At 44.9% G+C, this 27309-nt stretch overlaps 1 protein-coding gene across 4 annotated transcripts in view; it reads right to left on the bottom strand.

The window, feature by feature from the left end:
• Positions 1 to 27309, bottom strand: part of PIEZO2 (piezo type mechanosensitive ion channel component 2) — a gene marked incomplete at its 5' end in the record, with an annotated part of 336195 nt that overhangs the window by 267793 nt on the left and 41093 nt on the right. For all 4 annotated transcript variants that reach the window (XM_082640709.1, XM_082640711.1, XM_082640710.1 and 1 more), the window contains one exon: positions 8616 to 8711. In XM_082640709.1, coding sequence (XP_082496835.1) covers positions 8616 to 8711 — 96 coding nt within the window. The remainder of the gene's footprint in view (positions 1 to 8615; positions 8712 to 27309) is intronic.

The following is a 27309-nucleotide window of genomic DNA, read 5'->3' as shown; positions in this document are numbered from 1 at the left end:
CATGGTCACCGGGGGCACCAGCACCCAGCCAGCCACCCACTACAAATGCGCAGTGATGCTCATTCAGTGAACAAAAGAAATCAAACACATATTGTGTATCAATATTATACAATATAACCTATTGAATGAGATCAAGAAATGTGAATGGTCTTTTAGTTAATACATAATAAATGAATAATTTTTAAACATTCAGAAAAAAAATTATCATTGGGATTCGCTTCTCTGCTTAATGCTGAGCAAATATCCTAAAAGGTGGTTTAAAGTACAATAATTGTCCACTTATATTGTCATAAGGCAGCTGGATTACATGCAAAATCCTCCACTTATTTTCACTCTGTATTAATTTTATAATAAAACCAGTCAAAGGTGGGAAATGCCTCGGTCGGTAACTGAATTATTTACATTAGAAGCTTTCACTCATTGGATCACATTTTTTAAATGTTCATTTCAGGAATTATTCATGAACCTCTGTGTGTTTCTCAGCTTCTTTGTTTGTAAAATATAAACAATATGAATTCCTATCTCACAAGAGTGTTAGAAGGACTCAGGGAGTTACTGTCTAGAAAGCTTGGGGGAGCTGCCCAGCAAAGAGCAAGCATGTGTTATCTACTTATTTTTCTTCTAATGAATAATTCGCACCATTTGAAAGCTAAATGTAAGCTGTCATCTCAAAGGGTTCTTTTGTATGAATCTGTGCAAATACACGTGGGTCTGTTTGAGAGAAACAGTTACCCACGAAGTAAAGCCTAGACTCTAACAAGTGAATCCATCAGAAATTAGTCTCGTCCAGACTTTGAAGGAAGTCAACATCAAAACTGCAATAAATTAACTTCAAATACACACAGAAGCAAATCAAATCAGTTGAACCCTTTCAAAGGGAAAATAAATTTTTAAAGTAAGAGAAGAGTGATGATCTCCTTCTCTGGGCTCTTTAACCATTGTTCAGCACAGAGCACAGGGAGGTGTGTCCATGAACTTGATCCCACTGACAGATGTCTTAAGGTTCTGATCAAGACCAGCACCAGGACTCAACACAGGAGGAAAGCAGGACTCTGAGAACCGAAGGAACCTGCCCACAATCGTGCTGTTAATTCACATCCTGGGGCCAGAGAGACTGTGCCATTCACTGTACAGCGTCCAACTACCGAGGACAGCGTTGACCAGGCACAAGTAAATGTTTATCAAGTGAGTAAACAAAAGAAAAGTGATTTGAAGCATGAATCAGCAAACTGACATCCAGTCGAGGTGACCCCCTTCCCTGTCATGACAGACAGCATCTAAATAACAGGTGAAGCCACACTGCAGATATGGTTTATCACAGCCAGATAAAGCACTAAGTTTAGGACTTGTGAAAATCTCTCCTTAGTCATATAATAATATGACCCAATGTTTCCTGAGCTGAGAATTATATGTGTTGCCTCAAAGTTCTTCTGTGTCACTGAATAGTCTTTACCAAATCCAAAACAACCACCTCCCCTTCAAAAGGACAGATAAAGTAACCTAAAAGACCTATCACTAATTTATTCATAATTCAAGAAACAAGCATCTAATCATTTTGGTAGCATTCTGTTTGGTCATGAGCTGATATTGGTAATAAAACACCTACCCCAAATAATTTGTTCAATTAAATATTTCCTTGCCTTTTGCTTTATGATGACATAATAAACCATAGTAATAATAAGCCTAATGGTATAAAGACTAACAGTGTTTTCAACAAAAACCAGATGCAAGCAGTTTAAAATATCTGCTACTATTTCCTCTCTGACGTCTAAACAACGACTTTACAAGTTACAGACCTCTTTGCCTCTTCATGTCGGCAAATGGAACATCATTTTTCTTTTCTCAGGGAGTCTTTAGTGATTCTGGTCAAGTGTATCCTGGGTCAGAACCTCAGGGCAAGGCCCTCTGGTGATTATTTTACACACACATACACACACACACACTCTACTCCATGATGATTACAATTTCCTCTTAAACTAGGACTCCTGTTCAGAGATGACGAGAAAATATTCTTCCCTATCATCTTGGAATAACTTTGGCAACAGTTTACAAAAGTGAACTTGACCTGCTAAAATCTCACTTGCTCACAATTGTCCTCAAAGCACAATGAAGCCTCTCCATTACCACCCCTAATTCCACCCCCTCCCAAATGTTGAAAGAGATCCCAATAATGAGAAAAACTACCTTCTTAATAACTTTTGAGTATAAACACAAGCAAATGCAGAAAAGGAATTGCTACCTTGCTCAAAATAACAGAGCAAAGTTATTAGAAAAAAAAGATATTTCAGAGACCCACTCCTTTCCTAACAGGGAGGAGAAAATCTTCTTCATGAAACCCCGTATTGAAAAATATTTGGAGGGCAAATCCTGAAAGTTTCGCCCTTTTGTTTTCCTTTGGCAACCTGACCGCCTCAGCCGAGGGCTGGACCCACATCTGTGTTTCACCTGCTCCGGGAGGACCTGGCCTTTGTAACCGAACAGGGAGACTGAAATTAAGAAAGACCCACCCAGCACCCAAAGCCCTTCCCTTTCCTCCACCACTGGGAGTTCTGTTCTCCTAATGTCATCCGATTTCAGAGAAGGCTCCCAGTGAGTATGGGTCCTTGGCCTAGAAGACAGCTTTGCTGTTAGAAATAATTACCCTCCTTAGACAACACTCACCTCTGCTCCTTTGGCGTGTGTGTGTGTGTGTGTGTGTGTGTGTGTGTGACATAAACATTTCACGTGTGAACTGATTAGATGATGATGCTTCTAAGATATCTTTGCTGTAGGTCAACAGCTAATATTGCCCAGCAAGTGTTGTAGTCTTGACGTTTGGAGAATTCCTTTTCAAGCAGCCCCCAATAAGTAAATGACTCTCTCCCAAAAAGAATGGAGAAGATCCTCTTACCCACCCCAGCCTGCAGGAGGGCACATGAACAAAGACAAGCTGCAGGCAGGACCAAGCAAGCGATTTCCAGCAAATCCCAGGTTTCACACTGTAGCCAGATGTGTGTCTCTCACCCCAGACCCCGGACACTTTATTGATAAAGTTAGAGCTGTCGTTTATCCAAAGTGCACGCAAGGATGTAAAACTTTCTGTTGCAACCAACTGAAAAAGACTTGGGACTCTGAGCATTTACAAAATCAAAATCTAATAAAGTATGGTCAGGTGCAGGGAATGGAGCAGCCTATCCCAGCTTTATGAGGAAGGCACCCTCTGACCCGTGGAAGGGCTGGTGAGGTGGGAGGTGAGACCAGGAGATCAGGAGTCTAGACCGGTCCGAATGTGACTAAGTCTCACTAATCTCCTTGGTAGGAGGAGGAAGCACCCACACCAGCCCCTCACTGTGCAATGTTCCTAGTTGGTTAAGTGGATTTATAACCCAGTGGGTTTTTTTTTTCATTCCAGAATGGAGGGGGTCCTGCCTTTTCAATGCATGATTTTGCTAACCTCTAATTAAATGAGTTAGCACACAGGGAGTGCTTACAACAGTTCCTGGCACATAGGAAATGTGACATGCTATTAGCACCCCCAGTTCACGGATCTCTGCAGATACTCCCTCTGAGCCTCTGGTCTGGGCCAGGTAGGCGCAGCCTGACTCTTGTGGTCAAGATTCCCCGGTGGATCGAGCTAATCAACACCTCCTTCAGGATGTTGCCGTCTCGCCTCCACATCTCATTTTGCCTGATATCCTAGATCTCGTCTATCCACACAAACCCATCATGGAAAGATGTTCCATGTGTTCATCATTCATGTGTATCAACCATGGTGCTCTCATGCCAATAAATCTTAAACCTCCTCACCAATCATGAGTCACCTTCAGACACTTTGTTTTATACTAAATACTCTGGGTTTTGTCTTTTTCTTTTCTAAAATTGACATGACTGATTTCATCAACAGTTTTTCCCTCATCAAACTTGACTCCAAATACTGTGAGATCAGACCCTCCTTAAAAGGACAATGGTTTGCCACCATTGAGCCTGTTTAAGGCAAACTCTAAAGGCAACTGCAGAGGACTCATTTGAGACAGAATCACTGGAATACATCTATGGCTTCCAAAGACAACCTCTTTGAAAGAGCTACCATTCAATGAAATACATAAGAGCCAGCATGTTTGGGAGGCCATGCCAGTGAAGAACCATGTTTTCTTCTCATTTTTATCCTCCACAAACCCAAACATAGTGTTCCGTGAAGGGCCGTCTTTCAATGAACATTTGTTGAAAGAAATAAACAATCACACTTAATAAGATGTATTTTCTATATAACATATACGTATGTCATCAATCTGCACTGATGCAAATGAAAATGTCTCCTTTAAACACACCCATATTATCTCTCCAGACGCTTGTGCCCAGGGCCTGGTAATCTATCAGCCAACAAGTATTTATTAAGCGAGTGGGTTTCCCTCCACCCTTGCAGATCCTGAGAATGGTGTTCCATCCTGGGCATGAGTCAGACAACACAGTGGTTAAAAGCGTGGCCACCCACACAGCACCCGTGTCCTGGGGCTTGTTCTTACGCTGCCCGATCTCAGGCTTTGTCTGTAACGTGAGGATTTCTGATAATAGTTTTTAATAATAATAGCAGCTCCCTCAAAAGGTCATTGTAGGAATTAAATTAATTGATGCCTGTAAATAATAATACATACTTAGTAGGCATTGCCACTGGCTCTCTAGTAATTGGTTACTTAATATAAATATTATTTAACAAGAAAGGCTGGAAATCACACAATTCTTAGCTGATATCTAAAGAGCACAAGGAAAAATCTTGAGCTTAGGACTAGCTATGAGATTGAGATTTCTAAATCTCTGACGTTCAAAGTAATAATGTTGTACCTCAAAATAACAGTCATATTGTCATGAGCCAGTGTGTAATGAGTTTATACAGTATATGGACTTCTTCCACATCTCGTACGTTTTACCACTTACATTTCATCCAAAGAAAATACCAACCCTCCCACCATACTGGCCGATGGGGGTACTCACTACACAGAAGGTATAGGGAACCTAACATGCGTCTGGTTAAAGAACTTAATATCTCATCAACCTGGAATATTCGGACTACCTGAAGTTAATTATATATTAGTTCCTATTTAATGGAGTGAAGTCTCAATTTAAATGCAAAGCACACTGCTAACTGAACAGCAAGCAAAGATTTCCTGCCCTTCCTACAGTATCACATGCTGAAATAAAAGGCCTAACGTTGTAAGGAAAAGCATAGAACATTTTGATTTCTTCAATTACTCATATTCCCTGATCCCCAATAAATCTCAAATAGCAAACTCCCATAGCCTATCCCCCTGCCCCGAGCTTCTGTCCCCAGAGGACAGACAGGTGTAGGTGATGAACTGTTCTGTGACATTTGCTCTCGTGGAGGTTGAGGGAAGCAGAGGACTAGGGCCGCATTCCTAAATGCTCCCAGAGCTCTAGACTCTAGAAATGAATGCGTTCATTCATTCATTCCATAAATATGTACTGACTGCCTGCTACACACCAGATGCTGCCTCGTGTCCTGGAAATGCAGCAGTAAACAAAACAGCAAAATCCTACCCATCTTCAAGGGGGTGCGTTAGAAGGGACTCAGTGAGGGCTTCCCTGGTGGCGCAGTGGTTGGGAGTCCGCCTGCCGATGCAGGGGATACGGGTTCGTGCCCCGGTCCGGGAGGATCCCACATGCCGCGGAGTTGCTGGGCCCGTGAGCCATGGCCACTGAGCCTGCGCGTCCGGAGCCTGTGCTCCACAGCAGGAGAGGCCACGACGGTGAGAGGCCCATGTACCAAAAAAAAAAAAAAAAAGAAGGGACTCAGTGAATAAATGTATCAAAGTGGGGCTTTGGCTCAGCCTCGGGTGAGACCCTGGAAGGCCAAGGGGCCAAGGAGAGCATCCCAGGAGCCGAGAGAGCTGCCTGGGTGGAGAGACTCCCAGCCCAGGGAGAGGGGCTTCGCTGAGACCCCCTGGGCACTGTGGGATGCACTACACCAACATCTGACTCTTGCTGAGAAATCCAAGGAGAAAGAAGAGAGGGAGGAATTGCACACTGACTGACGGCAGATTCAAGGTGCCTCTCCTCCGGGCCCCAGGTGTGCATGCCTGCGACTGTGTGTGCGTGTGTGTGCGTGTGAACAAGTGTGTGCGTGTGTGTGCGTGTGCACAAGTGTGTACGTGTGTGTGCGTGTGTGGCAGAGGCCCTACACCGCCAGGCAGAGCGGATGCCGTTGGGTTCTCCCAGGTGACACTGGACTTTCCTGTTTGTGAGAAATGAGTATCAACAGGAACTTGAAAGGCCGAGTGTGTGTGACTCCCAAGGCCCCCTGCAAAGCCACACAGCCATCACCCTTCCAGGCCCATCACCGTCTGCACGGACACCACACAGGCATCATCCTGGACCACATGGCCCAAGCCCAGGACCCCACAAGAAACGCCTGGCCTGGGTGCCTCGACTCACAGATGTGGAAACACCGGATGGGGAGTCCTACATGTTCACAGAAGTCATTTGGGGGCCTCCCTCCCTCGAGTCCCTGTGCGTTTTCAGACACAGCAAATAAATGAGGTTATGAGGTCTCAGCCACGCCCCTCAGGAAGGACGGAAGGACAGGACACACAATCCCAGCCCTGCCCCCAGGTACCGACTGGAAAGATGCCTGTGGGCTCCCCTTGAGCTGTTGGTCTCTCAGCACCTGGGAGGGGACAGGCAGACACCTGGGCACAGTGATGCTGTCTGTGCTCTGACCTTGTGACACTTTGGTGACTCGGGATATTTCTCCCCACACACAGGAGCTGCTCTTTGCCTCTGATTTCACATTTCACCTATGAGTTTCCTGACCGTGTGACTCCCTGTGCTCCAGGCACAGACAACGGGCCACTGTCACACACACAAGGACACACAAGGTTTGACGTGGGGATGGCCATGGTTCCGGGTTGCCAGCTCACGGTGCTGACTCTTCAGGAAAAGCAGTACAGACTTGGTATAAATAGAGCATAAAATCATGACTTTATCCCTCCCATTCTCCCCCTGACTATTACATTGATTGTGGGTCTTTTGATCATTCATCCTAATGGTTAGGACTGCAGATGCTATGTTGATTTTCCTGCCTTAGGAAGAGTTTGAGGCCCCCAGACACACTCAGCTGTAGTACAGAGGATGTGCGGCTTAGCACATTCCAGGCCACCATCACCCCTACAGAGACCACTGGGCAGAGCAGGGCTGGGTAGTTTGGGAAGAAGGCAAAGCCAGGCGTCATCACATTAAGTATGAAGGGGAATCCCACTGACCTGGTTTCCAGGTAAAACAAGGGGACACCCTGATAGAAAAGCAATAGATCATTTAACGGAGTACAAACAGGTACTCATTTTTAAAGCACTTAATGCTAAATATGTATGAAACCTTCTTTCTTTAAAACATGAGCTCCCAGCCATGAAATAGGAGTCACCTATTATGTATGTTATCAATTTGGTTCTGAGGCCAGAAGCTACTCTGTTTAAACATCTTTGCTTATGTTGGACTCTAGGAATGAGGCTGGAGTGGGTGGGGTCCCCTAAACAGCATATTTTTGGTTTGATGAGGATTTGTATAGACTCACATTTCTCTAGCCCTTCTTAATTTTGTGTATTAAGGATTTAAGTGACTTAGAAGTGCTATTATTTAGATTCTTCCTAAGGCAGGAAAATCAACATAGCATCTGCAGTCCTAACCATTAGGATGAATGATCAAAAGACCCACAATCAATGTAATAGTCAGGGGGAGAATGGGAGGGATAAAGTCATGATTTTATGCTCTATTTATACCAAGTCTGTACTGCTTTTCCTGAAGAGTCAGCACCGTGAGCTGGCAACCCGGAGCCATGGCCATCCCCAGGTCAAACCCAACTTTCCATCCCTTCCTGTAAACATACGGCCATCACACTCACTAAGGCACTGGGCACAGTCCTTATTTCTTGTAATGGCATTGTTTTGAAAAACAATTAATTAAGTTAACTCAGTGTGGTTTAACCTCTATCTTTGTGGAAGAACTTCAAATGTGTAAATGTACCAGCCAGACCAGGCTTCCTCATCAGAGCCTCGGGAAACAGAGGCACTATTTCTTTCCGTGCCTTCAGGTGCTTGGAGAGCAATGGGGGAGGGATCTAAAGGTCTGCAGGCACACGTTTGAGAAACGAGAACTCGGACCTCTCCCTTTCTGTACTTGATGGAGGCACACGTGACAGCTCTCAGCTGACACGTGAAGGAGCCACGACCGCACCCAGCTTCCTCCCCAGGTCTCCTGCTCCGGGGCTCAGAGACCCCTTCTCTGCCTGCCACCTCCTTCTCCCCAGCAGACAGAATACACAAATCTGTGCCACTGTTATCACCCTGTCTGCCTCATTTTAATGACAGCACACAGAGTTGCTCTGACTCAGCCAAACCCTTCCAGACTGTCTGCAAACCTACAAATACAGGCCTGCCAGGGAACCTGTACGGGGAAGACAGCTGTGTGAGTGACAAGAACATGTCACCACCAAGTGCCACACAGCTCTACTGCTGAGACGTGTGACCCTGCTCCCCACTGGACTGGCATCTCTCCCATCAGATAACGACAGCCCCCGGGGAGCCCCCAGACACACTCAGCTGTGGTACAAAGGAGCAAAGGTCTCTTACCTTGCATGGTGGCTTTGGTTGGTTCTGAGAACAGGGGGATGAGCAGAAGGTAGATGAGGTAGACGAAGGAGAGCCCATTGTACCGGAACGCACAGGCTGCGGGGGGAGAAGAGGGGAGAGGCGTTAGTGACGGACGGCCTTGGGCATCACGGCATCAGGCGGCATCTCTGGAGCACATCTTCAAGTAGGAAGGAAAAACGGAGCATCCATTCTGTACCCATCATTACTTGGAGCGTGATGAGAGACAGGAATTAAAGCGCACAGTGCCTGCTCTTAGAACCCAACCAAGAGGGCAGCATCGGCGTACCTGACTGAAGGCAGGCCCGAAATACGTCACAGAGTAAGCTGGGCAAATTAAAATTGCTACGGAAACATAGGCAACGGGGCTGTGAGGGTTTGAGGTGTTCGCCTAAGGCTGTGGATGGAAGAAGAGGTGAGACTGAAGGGGAAGAAAAGAAAAGAAAGTATTTGCCAAATGCTCTGTGGCCGGGCCTGACCCCAGTTATCTGATTAGTCCCCTTCTGATAAGGAAGGCTCCCAGGCCCACAGACTCACCCACTCCCTGGGTGCTCCCAGCGAGGAGGTGACGGAGACAAAACTAAACTCAGGCCCCAAGTCTACGCTTCTTGCTCTGCGTATCTCGTCTTAAAGGGAGCACGGCAGGTCAGAGATGTGCTCTTTCCCTCCCCAAGCTCCCCTTCCTCATCTATGAAATGGGTCTAATAACCGTCTCGGACTCAGAGGCTTACGATGAGGAGTGAAGGTTTAAACGCTTGGCCAGAGTCTCAGACCCGGGAAGCCCTCAAAAACACGAGCAACTGTGGTGAGGGTCCTCGTTACCAGACAGGGAGAGGGTGGTGTGCAGCATCCATGGAGAAAGAAAATGAGCGCCTTACAGCAATTAAAAATAAACGTATTGGATGAATAAAGAACGGCTGAGGGGGAGAAGGAGTAAGTATGTGTGTGTGGATGAGATCGGTTTAACGGATTCACAGGATGGAGAAGTGTTGGAACAAAAGTTAGTCGGAGAGGAAGTGGAGCTGAAAGAACTAGTCCCTAACCATCTGGATCAGGAGAAAACATTTCAGAAAGAGTAATCTAAGACTGCACGTGGGCTGGACTGGTGGGAAGGGAAACTTCAGTGTGGCAGCAACAAGGTGTAAATGGTGCAGAAACAACGGAACTTAAGAAACAGTATGTGAAATAAAAAGGCATTTGGTACAATAAATATGGAGAGATGTGAAGAGAAATTACACAAAAGTGACTCCAAGGATCGCAACCGCGGTGATAAGGATTCCTGCCGTGGAGGAAAATAAGACATTTAAGGAGAAAGTGGTAAGTTCACCTTTAGACACGTTCACGGAATCCAACCGTGGGACTCAGCCCTGATGGAAACAGTCAAGGGACAGTGTGGGCAGGATCGCTGCTCAGTGACCTCAGAGGGAAGCGGACATGGGCCTTGAGCAGAGGGGTGAGTGGGCAGGACAAGACGGGATGGACTCCCCAAAGGCCACAGCAACAAGGGGAGGCAGCTGCCTACATGGGGGGACAGGAGGGTGAGATGGGGAAGGGGAAATGGGCAGGTACAGAAGAAAAAGGCAGCAGAAAATAGAGGACAGATAGGAGAAAAAACGGGGAAGTCCATTTTCACAAGAAAAGTTTTCACGGAAGAAGTTTACTACAACAGAGAGAGGGGTTGGTCATTTGATCATCTGTGAGGGTGTCCAGGACAGCCTCCAGAGAGGGATGTAGACCCAGCAGGGGGATGGGAGTTGAGAGATGGAAGCGCAAGGGGAACATCACCAGGAGCAGGAAACAAGAAGGCTGTGCAGGGGCTCACAAGGCCACAGAGGGCTGAGCTGGGGAGACACAGCATGGGCAAGGCTGGGTGCTCCTGCCCGCAGAGTCAGAGCGTCTGGGACCTGGGCACAGACCAGAGTGGGATGCACATGGCATTAAGAGATGGGGTTCTGGCTGCTGGTGGCTTCCTTTGGACAATGACAGGCAAGCAGGGTACAGTGAGGGATGCCGTGGGGGGAGGAAGGAATCAACAGAAGTGCTTTTTCATCCCGCGGGGGTCGTGCACATGACGGTAGCTTTGTTTACCACCATGGCCACCCCCAACCTCCTTTATGAAAGACCCAAAGCAAGAAGAAACTTCCACACTATCACTGGACAGGAAAATGTATAAATGAGGCAAAATAAAAGAGCAAGAACCCATGTTTGGATTGTCTTTCTAGCTATTTTTCCTGTCTCTTACTTCTCATCCAGAGTTGATGTTCCTTAACAACCCAAAAGACATTTGGTTATTCATCCAGTCACTAAATATTTTTTGAGCACGTACTATATCCTTGGGACTGACCAGCATCCTTCACTTTCAGGAGGGGAGATGTATGGTGAACAATAAGCACAATAGAAGATTGCAAGCCATGCTGGAAGATAAGCACCCTGTAAACAAGAACAGCAGGTGGGGAGGGGCAAGAGGGACAGGGCCCTGGGGTGGAGGAGGCAGCCACTGCATCCCCTAGGAGCACTGAAGGCAGGGCTCACCCAGGAAGTGAAAGCCAAGCCCTGAGGTGAGGCAGTGAGGGGGTGACCAGCCACCCCATGAGCAGCAGGTCACGTGGCAGCAAAGCCCCCAGCCTGTCTGACTACCCCTGGCCCGCGGTGGCCCAGGCAGTCCTGGATGGGGCCGGGCCACATGGGCCTTGGGAGGGATCAGAGGACTCAGTGTCCACTCTGCAACATCGACTAAGTGATGCATCTCACCCTCCATCAAGGTTGCAGCCTGGCTCCTGCCTGGGCCTGCAGCTCCCTGTCCCAGCGACACACATCCTGCCTTCCAAGCGGCTGCCCGGCTGAACAGCCCTGCACTGTGCTGCTTCTGGCCTCAAGGCCTCGAAGGCACTGGACCACCTTCCTGCATCCAGCCTGTTCCTGCTCTGCTCCAGTGTTTCCTCCCCCAAACCAGGTGCCTTCCTTCTGCTGGGGGCACCTCTCCCAGAGCTCTTCTCATCCAGGGTCACGGGCATTTGTCCACGTGTCTGTGACCATCTCTGTTACCTCCAGGGCCCGGGGGACAGGAGGTTCTCAGGCTCACAAAAGGAATAAACAGGAATAAGTGAGTGAAATGGAATGAAAGCCACAAGCGTGCCTGAAAAGGAAACCAGGGTAACAAGGCTACAGCCTTCCCAAGAGCATCAAAACACCACCACTGGCACTGCCCCAAATAAACATTTAATCAAGTGGATGTTGCTTTGAGTTTAGCCTTGGGCGTTTTAATGTTAATGCACATCGTGCAGCAAAATCACCTAATTCTGTGTATTCCTGGGTAAAGAGAAAACTAGAGCTTACTTGTATGACGGTATCACTTTAAAGAGGGTGCCCAGGGCGTGTGTCTGCTGTGAGTTCATGTCAGTATCAGCTCACAGGAGCACCGCCCTGTGTCAAGCCCTAACTGTGCATTAACTCACACTCTCACCACCCTCCTTTCACAGACCCTGTTTTTACTCTCTCTTTCTCTCTCCACATGACAAAGCAGCAGGAGTAGGAAGCACAGCAAGTGGCCTGGCTGAGATTGGAGCCTGGGAGCTCGTCCTGAGCCTGCGCCTCCGTCCGGAAGCCTGGCGGCCTCAGCTCCACGTCCTCACCTGCCTGACCCGTCCCTGGGTAACTGTCAGGGGCTCAGGGGGCCAGAACCTTATCTCCACAGGATGTCTGTCGCTGTTTCAGTTTTATAACTTCGTTCTGTAAGGTTTCATATAATGCACAGTGGAAATGTGTAAACTTAGGAAATTCCCAATGACTAACTTTGCAGGGGGTAGAAGGGAGACCACTCTTGGGTTCTCAGGGCAGAACCTTGAGTTACCATTATTTATAACAAAGTCCCAAATGCTTAAAGAGAAGCAAGGACGACCCAGGGTGGTAGGGAGCCTCTAAATGGTCCCCATGTGTGATCCCCTGCTCCTGAGTGTGGGCTGGACCCAGGGGCTCCCTGCCAGTGACCAGAGTCAGTGAAAGAAGAAGGATAGCTCTTGGTGGCTTCTACCCTGGGTGCCCCTTGGTCCCTGAGTGGAGCCAGCCACCAGGCTACAAGCTGTCCCGAGGAGAGGCCCGGAGGGAAGGAGCCACAGTCTCCAGCCAGCAGCCAGCCTGCACCAGCCAACGGCCACACAAGTGAGCCTGGAAGCAAGTCCCCCAGAGATGGCAGCCTGACCGGCCTTGACTACATCCTGACCGGCCTTGACTGCAGCCTGTGAGAGCCTGAGCCGGAGGCACGGGCTGAACCTCCCCGGATTCCCGACTCCCAGAAACTCCGCAGCAGGGTTTGTTGCTTTAAGCTGCTAAATGTTTGGGTAATTTGTATGCAGCAACAGATGACTAATACCCAACCTTTCACACACACACACACACACACAAAAATCAAGCCACTTCTAAAAATCCAACTTCGTTTATTTTTGTCTAAAATTATCCAGTTTGATTGATGACAGTGGCCTAATTGCTGAATTTTCTGCTTTATTTTATGTGTGAAGTTGCTACCCAGGAGTCACCCGAGCTTACGGGGACTCTGAATGCCATACCTAAGTGCATTACCCACCTAGAGCAAAATATGCCTTTGAACTTGTCAATAAGGCACATTCGAGCTAGAAAAGCCTCCAAAGGCAAAGAGCAATGCTCCTTTATCCAGAGTAATGTTGTCTTGGCCTAGGACCTGGAGTCCCAGAGCACAGCCCTGCTCCTATAGAAAGCTATCAGATGCTGGTACCCATGCCTCTCGTGGGCCATCCAGGCTCCTGGACCTCTGTCCCCTGCCTCAAGGATTTTATTGTTGACAGTACAATTTTTTACAGTGCAGATCAAGGTGTTCTAAGGAAAAAGGTTCTTCACTTTAGCCAAGAATGCACTATCTTTTCCACTATTTCTACCTGGTTTTAACCATCCAAAATTATATGGAAATTTCCCTCAAAGGATGACAACAGGAATTTCCCCAAAAAAGACCTTGCCAGGACTAGAGAGCTCACAATTAGAAACTGTGAGATAAGTCATCAAGTGAAGAGCATTATAAACATGAGCGCTGCCATGTCAATTGTAAACAACTGGACTGATCTCATTAACCCATTTCATTTTCTAGAGGTGAAAACTGATGGGCAGTTTAGGAAAAACTCTGCAAGTTGCAGAAACGATTGATGTGACTGACAGCTTAGAGTTTAATCAATATAGAAAGGGGAAAATCTCTTGCAAATAGGAAATGTTTAAGATGGCCGCGTAACATTTATAAAAATACTTGTGTTGCAATACACGTGTACTAGTTTCCCATGTATTACACGATGACAAAGAGGTTTGTGTACACTTTAACTTCCATAATAGTTGAAGGTAATAATCTTAATTATGTTATTAAAGGTAAGTGCCCTCAGAGCTGAATATTTTAGCAAAAACGTGTCCTCTCTTCCTCCATGCCGTTCAGCAAAGCCAAAGAGCCCCTCACCATGAATGGCCTGTGAAACAACAAAGCTTAAATGTTTAGAACCTCCATTTCAACTAAGTACATTCTAAACACTCTTTATGACCTTAGAATGCTTTATTTATTTTAACAGTTGCCAGAACAGTAGATACACATTATTCAGAATAAGCAACTTCAGTACCAAGAGACAAAATAGTCAGTTCAGTGATTCCAGAATTATTTTGTGTTTACACTTTTAATATTTTTCCTTCTGTGCTCTGAAGCAATCAATGGCTTTTAAAAGGATAGTGATTTTTATAAAAATAGTAATGACAAGAGAAGCAGCTGCAAAATACTTGCAATGCAGCAGAAAAAAAACAACAACAAAAAAACCCCAACAATTGCAGATTTTTCCTAAGGAAGCAAAACCATCAAAGAAATGAGAGACAGGAAAGGCTGCTAAGTCACCTCATTCATTGTCTGTGTAAATTCTTTCCCCCAGGACATACTCCTGTTTCACGTGGTGATGCTTTAGGCAGCCGACAGGCAAGACAAGATTACTCCCTTCTTTCTTCCTGTATCTCTGACCTCCACATCCAGCGGAGGTCCTGTCCCAAGTGCTTCCTTCAGAAGGTTGCAAAAATTAGTTCTTCAAGAAAGAGGACACCAGATGGTCCCTCCCACTACAGTTCAGGAAGGCAGACATCTGCCCACACACACTTACCATGAAGTGCCTGCCCTATGCTCCCCATGCCAACATGAGTGTGTTCATACATGTGGGACACAGAGGAGGACAGAAATATTCATCAAATAAGAAAACACATGTAGAAACGGTCCCTATATTTTAACATTACTTTTTTATCCAGAGATATATGAAAGCTGACTTTGTTCCAGGGAGTCTGTCAGTCAACACTGAATCCATCAGTCACATGTTTCTGACACTTCAAAAAACAGAAATCTCTCATCACATAAAAGAAACAGTAATTATGTGGTGAAGGTGTTAGCTAAGCTGCAGAGGTAATCATTTTGCAACATACAGATGTATCAAATCAATACATAAACTTACACAATGTTACATGTCAACTGTATCTCAATGAAGCTGGGAAAAATATATATTGGGTGTTAATTTCATTATAGAAGTTAGTTAAAAGAATGTAATTTTAGAGTAAAGCCTCCAGGAAAACAGGACTTTACAGGGAATAGAACTTAGAATCAAACTGTTTTAGCGGAAAATCATAACCATTACTCAGTTTACTAAAAATTTTAAGGAATCTTAAGGAAAAATAAGGTGAAAGCATCTTATTTGTAAAGGATAAAAGCCTTTGGTCTGAGTTTTCTACTTTTTTTCCAAACAACCTGGGGTATAATCTGTAAAATATGAGTTGAACCAGATGGTCACTAAAATCTTAGTGTGATTTTTTTTAGCCACATGAGTTTAAAACTTTGTTGCCTTTTTAATTATTTTAAAAGGGTAGGATTCTCTTTTCTATTTTAATTAATTTAATATATACCTGATCGAATATTATTAACAGTATTAAAAGTTTGAGTTTTGTAAACTCATCCTGATTGATTGTACACTTTGCAGAAAATAAATTTTAAAGAAAGAATACAGTGCTAACTCTTTCCTCCTTTAAAAATATCTTTTAATATGTCATTCACAATTTTACAAATTATTCATAGAAAGTGGTCATATTTAAAATGCAAATCCCATGCTCAAGCTTGACCTGGCGACCTGATCCAGAGATTAATAGCACAGACTGTCTCTCGTGATTGCAATGAGAAAATAAAGCTTTTACGCTAATAAATCATTCCTTAAGCTTTCTGAACACTTATATTAGAAATCAGATCTATTTCACTCTGAGTATGAAGAGCCCTGCATTTAAATCCACAGCTCCTACGCTTCCTCAAAATAAAACTTGCTCTCTTACTACTGTGATGAATAAGAAATTAGGCTGGGCAAGTGAATGCAGAGAAAGGTCAAGCATTAAAACTGTTTCTTCACCTACCCATCATAGTAGCTCTTTTTTAATCTCTTGAAGAGGAGAGTTAGTGTTTGTGAACGGGGACATCGAGAGTCACTTAGGTCTGTGTCTCTGTATTTACTGATTTCTGCAGGTATCACTCATCATGCTTTATATACACATTTATTCTCATGTGAGAAAGGTACCTTTTAACTTAGTAGTCTCAACTCACTTTTATGTAATTCAACAACTTATAACTGGACCACTATACCTCTATACTATTCTATTACTAGCAGAATGTAGATTCATCTTTTAATTTTTTAATTATTAATTGCAATTAAGATTTAATCTATCAAGATATCTATTTAGTCTATAAACATTAAATTATTAATCTTTAAGAATTTAAAACTTATTCTCCTCAGTAAAATTTTTAAAGAGAGCTGATGATCCCTCATGTTTAATTTTATACTAACTTCACTTTATTCATTCTATCTCATTTTTAATTAACACTACTGTTCTGTAATTTTCCCAAAAGTTAACTTATCTTCCTAATATATACAAATTCTATTGGACTACCAATTCACTATAGTTGGATTTTTACATGATTGGTCCTCTGAAAAACAGAAGAGAAGTGCTTAGAACCCTAATAAAACAGCAAAGCTCCTTACTGGATTTCTGGTTACTTAGATTTTTCATGCCAAGTCCGATTCACAAGTTTACCATCTATAAGATGCAGCAAGATTTCAAATTTGGAAAGTTACTCCTCCATTTATGTTGCTCTCAGTATGTCTAAACTATTAGGATGAACCATTGAATTTGATGGCTTCATATAAGAAAAACAGTCAAATATTAGGGAGTTCATACCACTCAATCTGAAATAAATTGGGACTGGCTTACTGGACTGCATTATGAGTAGAGACTAAATGTCGTTTTCATTTCAGAAATAAGAGAAATCTGCTGCAATGCCATTCTATCCCCTGATGTTCAAGGGCCTCCCACATGCTGGCCCCTGAGCAATCTGAGACAGCTATAGAAAAGGAGACACCAGGGCTGGAGAATATATGTGTATGTACATGTGTATGTAGGCTCACGTAGGCGGCATGGCTTTTAATAACAGAATTATTTACTGGCTGCCACAGTTTCCTTCTTTCAAGAACTCAGTAAAATGAGATTTTTTTTGCAGACTTTCACTGTAGGCTTCAGAATATTCTATATTATTCTTGGCAGCATCCTCCCTGTACTGGTGTGTTCATTAGCATGAAAAGAAGTCGGTTTAGCTGCCGACCATGAAGTCCTATTTCTTCCATCCTTAGCACACAATGCGGCCTCACACAGTATCTCGTTTAACAACTAATATGGCTGAAAACTGATTAAAAAGGACTGCTTTTAGGTTGATAAATTTATTTTGACATCTTGCCTGCTTCTTCCTAGGAACACCCTCTTCCCTGACATATATGGAGCCAGCGCTATTGCCTTCAAATATTTCTGGTGCCAGAGAAATAGACACACCTCTTATGGCATGTATTCAGCCCTCAGCTCTGTCTGGGGTTTATGCTTCTGATACCACAGTGATGAAGAGCAGCCTCTGACCACAGTGTGAAACCCTCACTCCCAGAACAATGTCCAAGGAATTGGACTCACACCTCAAAAACAGCTTCTCCACCAGACCTGCTTGGGCTGTAACTCAGACTCACAGCCTTTGACTTTGCATTCAGTCCTTTCCTCCTCATTCTGAATGCTAATCCCACTCAAAGTCCGTGTAGCTGAGGATGGAGTGGGGCACCACACACTCCTGGTGGTGGACAAACCACAGGGACACTCAGGGCATCCCACCCAGCTTCATCCCATCCCCAGATGCCTCTGCCTTCTGCTCTCTCTCACTGCCCTACTTTTCAATACACACTACATCCTCCCACCTTATAAAATTAAGGTAATTTAAGACCACCAGTGGGATGCTCTGTTTGGAGAATTAATTATTCCAGGAATATGTTTAAGCTTACGATACGTGCTTCCATCAGCTCATGGCCTTGACCCATGAGAGAGCGTTTGATTTTTGGTCAATAAATGAAGTTTTGGATCTCCTAAATTTCCAAGCATAGATGACCTTTCCTGACCCATCGCTATGCCCTGGATTTACTAGATGACCCATAATGTGTCAGAACTTTCCCCAAAGTCCTCAAAGTGAGACTGCTTTGCTATCCTAGTCTATCTCCAAAAAGTAGGCATGACTCATGAGCCCTTTTGAGGCTAAGCTGGATGGTTCCTCTCAAAACTCTGTCGAGGCTGGGTTACCTCCACAAATGTCATCGCTAGGTCACTCGGTCAGTTTTCACGGGGACAGAGAGGTTGCAGAACCCTTCCACTCTTGGCCTGTGCCCAGGAACAGCTCAGACAACAATGCATGTCCTTAGACACACACACCCTTTTACCCAAACCCACCACTAGCCATTCCCCAAGTGCATGTCCCCAAGTGCATGTTCAGCCACGTCGGAACAGACTCCCTCCTGTTCATTCCTCTATTTCCAGTTTCTATGCCCATTTCTAATCATAGTAAGCAGTCAATAAATGCTTACTGAAAGAGTAACTAAATCCCTGTCTCTTTCTTTGCCAACCCGTAATGTCCTCTGCCCAACCATGCCTCCCAAATCCCAAAGCATCCTTCAAGCTCACTCAAACGTCTGTCTCCTCCCACAGAATGCCCTCATCACCCAATAAAATGTAATCTTCTCTGAATAAAAAAGCACACTTGTCTAGCAATAAGGGACTAATTCAGTAAGGACTGCCACACCAGGAACTCTGTGCCACATTCACAAAGAATGGCCGCTGCTCATGTGCACAGACATTGAAAGATGTTCACCAAACAATCCGTCAAAACCTAGGTTATAAAACTGTACACAATACGACAGGTCTACGAGATTGATATTTACAATATTCAATCAGTATTCCCATTTTCAGGAAACTAAGGCTCACAAAAGATATGTAATTTGTTCAAGGTCAAGGCAAAACTGGGATTTAACCCCTCCACTCTGCCAACCCTCTCTGCACACAGAAAACATCTGGAAGAATATATCAGACCATTAACCTCTGGGAAGAGGAACTGAAGGAGGGAAAACAGTGGCTTTTTATCTAATAATGTTAAACTTTCTTATTAAAGGTATGTGTACATTTTGTATTTTAAAATAAAATCAAAGTTAAGGAATAGTAATCTCTTCCATTTCTGAACACCCATCACATTTTGGCTCCATCACTCTTATGACTTGGCTCCACGTGGCCTTGTAGTACTTCACCCTGTAAACATGTCACCTTGACTGGACCGTAAGCCCCTTAAGAGCAGGGCTGTGCCTTCGCTGTGTCTTCAGGTGCCTAGTAGAGTACCTCTCACATTACAATCACATGACAATGGTGCACAATGAAGAAAGGAATGAAAGGCGGGACTTCCATTGCCCTTAGAGATGGAGGGATCTGAGAAAAGCTGTCGTATCTGACTAGTGGTGTAAATATTCAATGATTTTCACCAAACAGATGACTCTGCAATGTTCAATCTGGCTCACATAATGACATGGCTACAACAACAATATTCAAAAGGGATGAAACAAAAGTATCTGTTAGAAAAATAATATTTGGGTAATAACTTCCACTTAGGCGTCCAGGAAGAGGCAAGAAACAAGAGAGCTTCCTGAATCATGAACCTTTTCTGTCACAATGAAGTCACACTTCAGGGAGCTTCTCTTGGAAGAAAAAGGTATATGAAGTTAAACTCCAGGTCTTAACCACTTTTTTCCTACAAGTGGATTCAATGCAAATTCTACGTCACCACAATAAGTTCTATGAGGCTTTGGGCAGCTTTGGGGAGTGAGAAGACATTTATTAACCTTATATACCGCACAAAGAAAGTGAGGAAATACACTTTCAGTGTCCAGATTTAGCAAAAATTGAACCTCATAGCCTGACTCCTTCTTGGTGGCAACTAAGAGGAAATCAAAATGTGAATCCCAATAGAGCTGCATTGGACAAATCCAGTAATACACCAAGCTTCAACTTCCCATCACAGAAAAGGAATTGTGCCAGGTGTAATTTTTTAATGTTATTAGAGGCTGGTTGAATCAGCAGTGCTTAAATAACAGGTGGGATGAGCTGAAAGGATTTTGCAGACGTCCTAAGCCATCCTGGGGCCACTTCCCTGCTGGCGGGGCACAGCTCCCAGCTGGGACAGCACTAACCAGGCGTGATCTAGGGGTGAGGCTAGATGTCCCCCTGGGTCTGGAGATAAAGGGCTGGGAGCAAAAGGTTTCCAGTTGACCCCTTTAAATCCAACATGCCCTCAGGACCTCCAGTGTTTTCTTCCATTTCTCCTTTAGTTAAAAATGGGGAGGAACCTCTCAAAACCAAATTCAACGATCTGGCGTAAATCACAACATCATGGCCAACAACCAAGTAACATCCGCCCATCTCATCAGTAAGAACTAAAACATCACATGAACAGGTAGCTGGCAGACAAAGGAAGGGGAATCGAGATCACAAGTGCTGATAATATTCTTTGGGAAAGGACACCATTCTGAGGTGATTCTGCATTTCTAAGTTGACTGGCCCTTCCTTGGCACAAATAAATCCTAAAGAGCAAATAACTCATTTTTTTCTCAGAAAAAGAACTAAAGTTGGTTGTTGTTGTATTTTCTCAGCTCTCATCTGGAACATGTTAATTTTCGAAGCAGACTGCCCAGAAATACAACCTGGAAAGGAAAGGACAGCAAACTCCAGCCTTCTTCTTCTTACTCATTTTCTTTAGAAATACACCCCTGGGGCCCCCAAAACTCCTCTCCCAGAGGCCTCTTCCAGACTGCAATAATCCAGCCATTTCAAAGGAAAAAGAGCACAATTTGGTCCTAGTAAATTATATCAAACACATAAGCCAGGATGTAGGAATGTCAAAACACACTGAATTGAACCAATCCGTAGCTTGTTGGGAATCAGAGGTGTCAGCGTCTGTCACAGAAGCCACCTTTGTGGCCATCTCCTCCTCTGTTCTGTAGCCCTCCTCAGGGTGGGCCCAGGACCTCCTCCAGCTGGCAGCCCACACGATTCACAGCCTGAGGGTCCAGCCCACAGTGTATAAAAAAACCATTTTTTTAAAGCATACTTGAATTGGAATGCTTACTGGCACACAAAAATCCTGCTTTGGGAAGGAAGGAAGGAGGGAAGGAAGGAAGGAAGGAAGGAAGGAAGGAAGGAAGGGAGGGAGGGAGGGAGGGAGGGAGGGAGGGAAGGAAAGAAGGAGGGAGGGAGGGAGGGAGGGAAGGAAGGAGGGAGGGAGGGAGGGAGGGAGGGAGGGAAGGAAGGAAAGAAGGAGGGAGGGAGGGAGGGAGGGAGGGAGGGAGGGAAGGGGAGGAGGCGGGGAGGCATACCTCCCACAGTGAAAACCCTAATGGTGAGTGTGGTGACCTGAAGCCTCTGAACCACCCAGGACAGAGACTATAAATCATCCCCTGCACCCCCAGCATTTAGTACAATGTCCCAACACAGAGTGAGAGATGGTTAAATACATGTTGTACTGAATTGGACTGACATGACATACAAGAAAATAATATTTATTATGATATACACCAGTTTCTGAAAATTGATAATATGTCAAAAGTGGGAAATATTAAAATTATTAGTTGCCGTAAAAATTGATGTGAAGCTGACTTTTAAAAACATCATCTTGCTTATTCTAGTGGTAAAATTCAACATGGAAATCTTAATAACAGGTTAGTGGACCAATAAGTAAGTGGAAAAAATAAACAGGAGGACAAGGAAGTTATTATAAATACCAGAACAATAAGAATCAATTTGCAAATTTGCCGGTAACTATCCTGAAGGAAGTGACAGACGTGAAAACACTATTATGTGGTGAGAATGGAGGCCTGTTTCTCCAACCAAAATATCTTGCAATTTAAAAAATGAAGCAAATAAATAATCCAAGGGTTTTTTTTTTTAATGGAAAGAGGTAAAGGAGCTGAAAATGTCCTATTTAAGAGAAAACAGGATTTTTAATTCAAAACTGCACCTCCATCCCCAAGGTTTTTTCCTGGAATAACATGTCTTGTATGTTTTGGATAAAAATGAGTGGCAAGTCCTGCCTGTGGCTTGTCAGGAAATCGGCCACATCCTCTTCAGTGTCACCTCCAGCCCTGAGCACCGGCAGAGCCTGGGTGACGATAGCTCGGGACCAGTCCGCCTTCTCTGCAGGCGGAACTCTGGGCTCATGGCATCTCTCTCCCAAGCCATACACTTGGTCTTTCTTCGTTAGAATCTAAATATTTTTTTCTGACTCTAGACAATGAGAGTGTTTTTCCTCTGCAAAGAAATAAGAACACGGGGCTGGTGCTCGAGGAGTCTGTAAGCTCAATGGACAGGGAGAAGAAGCCAAGTGGACGCCCCGGTGCTTCCTGTGATCGGTGAGAAGAGTGCTGGTCCCCGATCCAGGCCTCCCCGCTTCCTCCCTCGTCCCCAAACTCTTCATCAAGAGCACTTGACCTCCCACAGCAGGAATTCAGCTGTACTCCTGTCTGTCTCCATCAGGTATTCATCCTCCTCCCAGGCTCCTCCGTGTTGGACACAGGTGTGGCAATAAGAGGGCTCTGCGTGCCATCCAGGACCACGTGCCCAGCTGCTCCTACCCTTCCACCTGCCGCCTCTGTGCCTGGTCAGGATCCAGGTGCAACCGCCTGCCGGCAGCCCCCCACTGCTTCTTCCTTCCTGGTTCTCTCTTCGCCTTTGTACTAAAACCCACTGCTTCCTGTGTTTCCTTCTTCTTTTTTTTTTTTTTTTTTTTTTTTTTGCGGTACGCGGGCCTCTCACTTTTGTGGCCTCTCCCGTTGCGGAGCACAGGCTCCGGACACGCAGGCTCAGAGGCTATGGCTCACGGGCCCAGCCGCTCCGCGGCATGTGGGATCTTCCCGGACCGGGGCACGAACCCGTGTCCCCTGCATCGGCAGGCAGACTCAACCACTGCGCCACCAGGGAAGCCCTGAACTCATCTTGACGATAGAATTCTTGACAGGGTACACTGAGGATCTGCCTTGTAAGACTTAAAACCTGTCCTTGGATTGAACTAACCCAGGAGAACACAAGGTGTGATGGACCATCTCCAATAGAAGAGACATAACTGAGTTTGAGAAATTATTCCCTCAACAAGAGATAAGACTATGGAGCAGTGATGGCTGGTGAGTCTGCAAAGAATTCCCGACGGCCTCCATAACCTCCCCAAACACCTTCCCATCCCAGGACTTGGAAAATAACGAGGAAAGGATGTACAATAATTTGATGGCCCAAACTCCTAAAATTTGTTTTAAGAGACAAGAATTTCAGGTTAAATGATGGGGGTGGGTGAGGGAATCATTCCTCATCCAAGGAATAATAACCACCATCCAAGCATTTCAGAACAGCAGCTGTGTGCTGGGTGCTGGCCAATCTCTGTTAACTCCATCACACAGCTTTCGAACCGGCACATGGTTCGTTGAGCTGATGGCAAAGCGTGTGGACAGGTGGAGGGTCCATCTACCTCTTCAAATAGTCCATCCAATCAAGAAGTCTTCACAGAGGCCCTCGACAAGAGGAGGCTCTCCTTTCTGTCCACAGGGCCTGAGGAGGTGAGTAGTGTTTCAAATGCAAACCTTTCTGAGTTCTGCTTCCTGTGCCAGACCTTCACCGCCACCAATACTCAGGCTCTGATAAAAGCCCAGACCATCTCAAGTCCTACAAAGAAAGCCTATTGATCTCATGAGATTTGGTCTCAGAGGGATCGCACGATTGTGATAGAAGATGTCAAACATTTTCCCATCCCTCTTCTCATCCCAGGGAAGAGGCAAGCACACAAGGGTTTAACTCGAAATTCGGAAACGGGCCTCGAGGTATCGACCAGCCAGGCAGAACCCTTCCGAGAGGAAAAGGCACAGCAGGAAAGCAATGGCCCCAGTGCTCTGATTCTGCTGGTTTGTGCCTCATGTTCATCCCACTAGCCAAGGTTTCTCTTTCCTATTGATTCTCCATTTCGGAGCATCTGTCACAGGGCCCTTTTCCTGGAACAGACTACAGAAGTCCCCTCTGACCTCTGATAAGCTGACTGCCAAGTTGGGTCTACAGAGTAAATGGCCAGGAGACAAAGGAGAGAGAGGGAAGGACGAGGGAGGGAGAAACACAAACTGCCCCTTAAAATCAAAATGAAACATAAGTATTTATATTTGGCTTTAAGCTTGCAAATGGAAGTGAATGTGAGACCCCTCCAAGAAGGACACACCAATTCCGCACGGTCTAAGGGCTTCACAGTGTCCACTGACTGCACTGACCAAATACTCTGGAAACCTTTTCTGGACCTAAAAGGCTGGGGGTGTGGTCAGGGGAGAGGGAGAGGGCAAGGGAAGTCAATTACTTCCAGGCAAACTGCCCAATAAGCTTAAAGTATAAATACAAGGCAAAAATAGACGCACAAGCATTTTATCTTTCCAATCAGAGTTTCCCAACCACACATCCTGCTTCCTCTGAGGGGCTGCACAAGTCACAGTCGTCTTTCAAACAGCCTCACACGTTCATACAGGGAAGGTCCATTCGTTAAGAAATCCACAAGCATACAGCTTCAGGGATCCCCGTGTTAGTACATGTGAAATGTTGCCTCTCTGGTCTCTGTTTAAAAGTAAACAAGAAATATCCCCTAATAGTGCTTCCCTGGTGGCGCAGTGGTTGAGAGTCCGCCTGCCGGTGCAGGGGTCACGGGTTCATGCCCCGGTCCAGGAAGATCCCACATGCCGCGGAGCAGCTGGGCCCGTGAGCCATGGCCGCTGAGCCTGCGCGTCCGGAGCCTGTGCTCCGCAACGGGAGAGACCACAACAGTGAGAGGCCCGCGTACCGCAAAAAATAAAAATAAAAAGAAATATCCCCTAATAAACATTTAGGTGTAGTGGAGAAAAATTACTAGATTGCTTTAAGCCCTGGCATTAATGAGGGATGTTTATATTGAAAACGTATTCCAAGGCAAAAATGATCTAACAACTCATCTGGTGAGAACCTTCTGGCTCCACTATCCCATCTACAGCATAGAGATAAGAAGGGTACTTATTTCAGGGGTGACAAGGGAGGTGAACTAGGACAGGAGCACGCCCAGAAGGGGCTGGTCTTGTTCACAATGTTCTTGTTGTTGGAAATCTCCCCTGGCACTTGTGATTTGTCATTGCCAATCATCGATTCAGCTCTCGGGATCGGGGATTAGTAACTGGACACTCGCCCCCAGTGGCGGCCCCAACTCAGGAGCACAAACCAGGTCTCCCTGGTTAGAGTCCCTCCTCAGACTCAACACAGATGCCCTTCTTCCACTTCAACAAGCCCCTAAAGCCGACCTGTCCCGCCACCAGTTCAAGGGAGGGGAGACCAGCGGGTTTCCGTGTTTTGTTAGTGAAACACAGCCAGGGTTCCAATAAAGGACTCTTTGGAGAGGGTGGTAGATGTGGTCTTTGATACAGGGTCAATTTCACTCACACATGTGGCTGAAAAGTCAGCTTTCAAAAGGTTGTCTGGTAACTTGACTGTAGAAAGAGATCTGAGCATAGAGATTCATGGAGGATATTCTGGTCCAAGATCAAAAACACATCATCTCGAGTACTAGTGACAGAGGCAAAGAATTGGGAATAACAAAAAGAAACAGTTTAAAATATTTTTAGAAGTCCATATTATGGAATACTGTTCATCCACTTGAAATCATGCTGATGATGAATTTTTACCAAGAGATTGTTAAATAATTACAGCCAATTAGAAAACACGTATAGCATAGGATTTGATTTAATTAAGATAACATATGAAGTGATATCTAAATATTCATTTGATAAAAGCTAAGTAAGGGAACATAAAAAACAGTAGGAGTAGTCATCGCTCAGTAATGCAATTACAATTGATTTGTATTCTGTATATACAGATTTCAGTCTGTTTTTACATTTTCTAGAATGGACATAGATTATTTTTGTAACCAGGAAAAGAAGTTATTAAAGTTGTTTTTAATTCTCATGAAAAAACTAAGACACATTTTTTCACAACCAAGAATAAACTTAACTGGGCAGGGCAATCTGGATTCAACTTGGAATCTTGAAGAAATTTGAACAAAAAGGGTTTTGTAAAACCAGGAAAGAGAGTCACAGATGAGTTCAGCCTGGATCCATCAGCAACGGAGCCTATGTCATTAGTGTCAGAACTAAGAAAATTACGATGCACGGGGCTCCCTGCCTGCCGTTTCCAACCTTGTACCCACACACCCATCCTCTGAGCGAGAAGATCTCACATTTTTCTCTTGCCCTTTCCCTGTCAAAACCTGTTCTCAGAAAAATTGGTTTCATAGGTGTCCACAGTGCTTAAAACCCCACCATCCTTATTTTCCCTAAGGCCTGACAAGCCCAAGAGCTTTCAATACTGAATGTGTCCGAGGTCAGGGCCATTTGGTGTCCAGAATATTTTCAAATCAGAGAGGATTTCTGGAAACATTCTAACTTCAGTAGCTTTGCTTACCAGTGATACATTGAAAAAAATAATCTGGAATAGATTGTTGGGCAACCTGGAGGAAACTGTATCTTTTCTCCTGATCTAGAAGGTGACGTGCCATCTCCAGAAACTCTGGGTAACCTGCACAGAGCAGGGTGGCCGTTTGGAGCAATGGCCCAACCCTACCACTCAGGCTGGTTCCCAGCCAACACCCTTCATGACGAACAGCTGATACAATAGGAAGATCCTGAAAGAGTTCTAAAATCACTTCACCTTCATGTACACAATTTAACGAACAAACAATAACTGACTACAGTTTAATCTTTTTTGTTCATCTTTTTAAGACTTCATATAAGTTCACCAAGAAGAAAACAGGCTTGTTCTTTTGATGTAATCAGATGACAGTCAGGTTTAGGGCACCAGATATTCTTGTACAAAATTCTCCCTTTACAGATTCTGGATAGATGTCTCCAAATGATTTTCTCCTTGGTATCAAATCTATTCCCTCCACATCTTAAACTACCTTAAAAGAAACTTTAAAAGTTTTACATCTTTAGCACTATAGTGGGCTAAATAAAAGGCTTCTCTGACTGTAAGTACCATGAAGGTAAATAATGTATCTTTTTTGTTCAAACCCATACACTTAGCCCCTGGCACAGAGCTTAGTAGTGCACCGTAAACACTCAGTAAATGGGTATCAAGTGACAGAATGTTACGTGTACAGCAGTACAAGACTAGTGAATTGAGTGACTCCAAATTGGTGATTTGCCACTATTTTCCAGCTGCCTCAGTGGGT

The sequence above is a fragment of the Mesoplodon mirus genome (assembly GCF_964341445.2).
Source record: "Mesoplodon mirus genome assembly, chromosome: 13".
In the NCBI taxonomy this organism is placed as follows: Eukaryota; Metazoa; Chordata; class Mammalia; order Artiodactyla; family Ziphiidae; genus Mesoplodon; species Mesoplodon mirus.
Note: the sequence above shows the minus strand (reverse complement) of the source record. Positions and strands in the feature narration are given on the sequence as shown.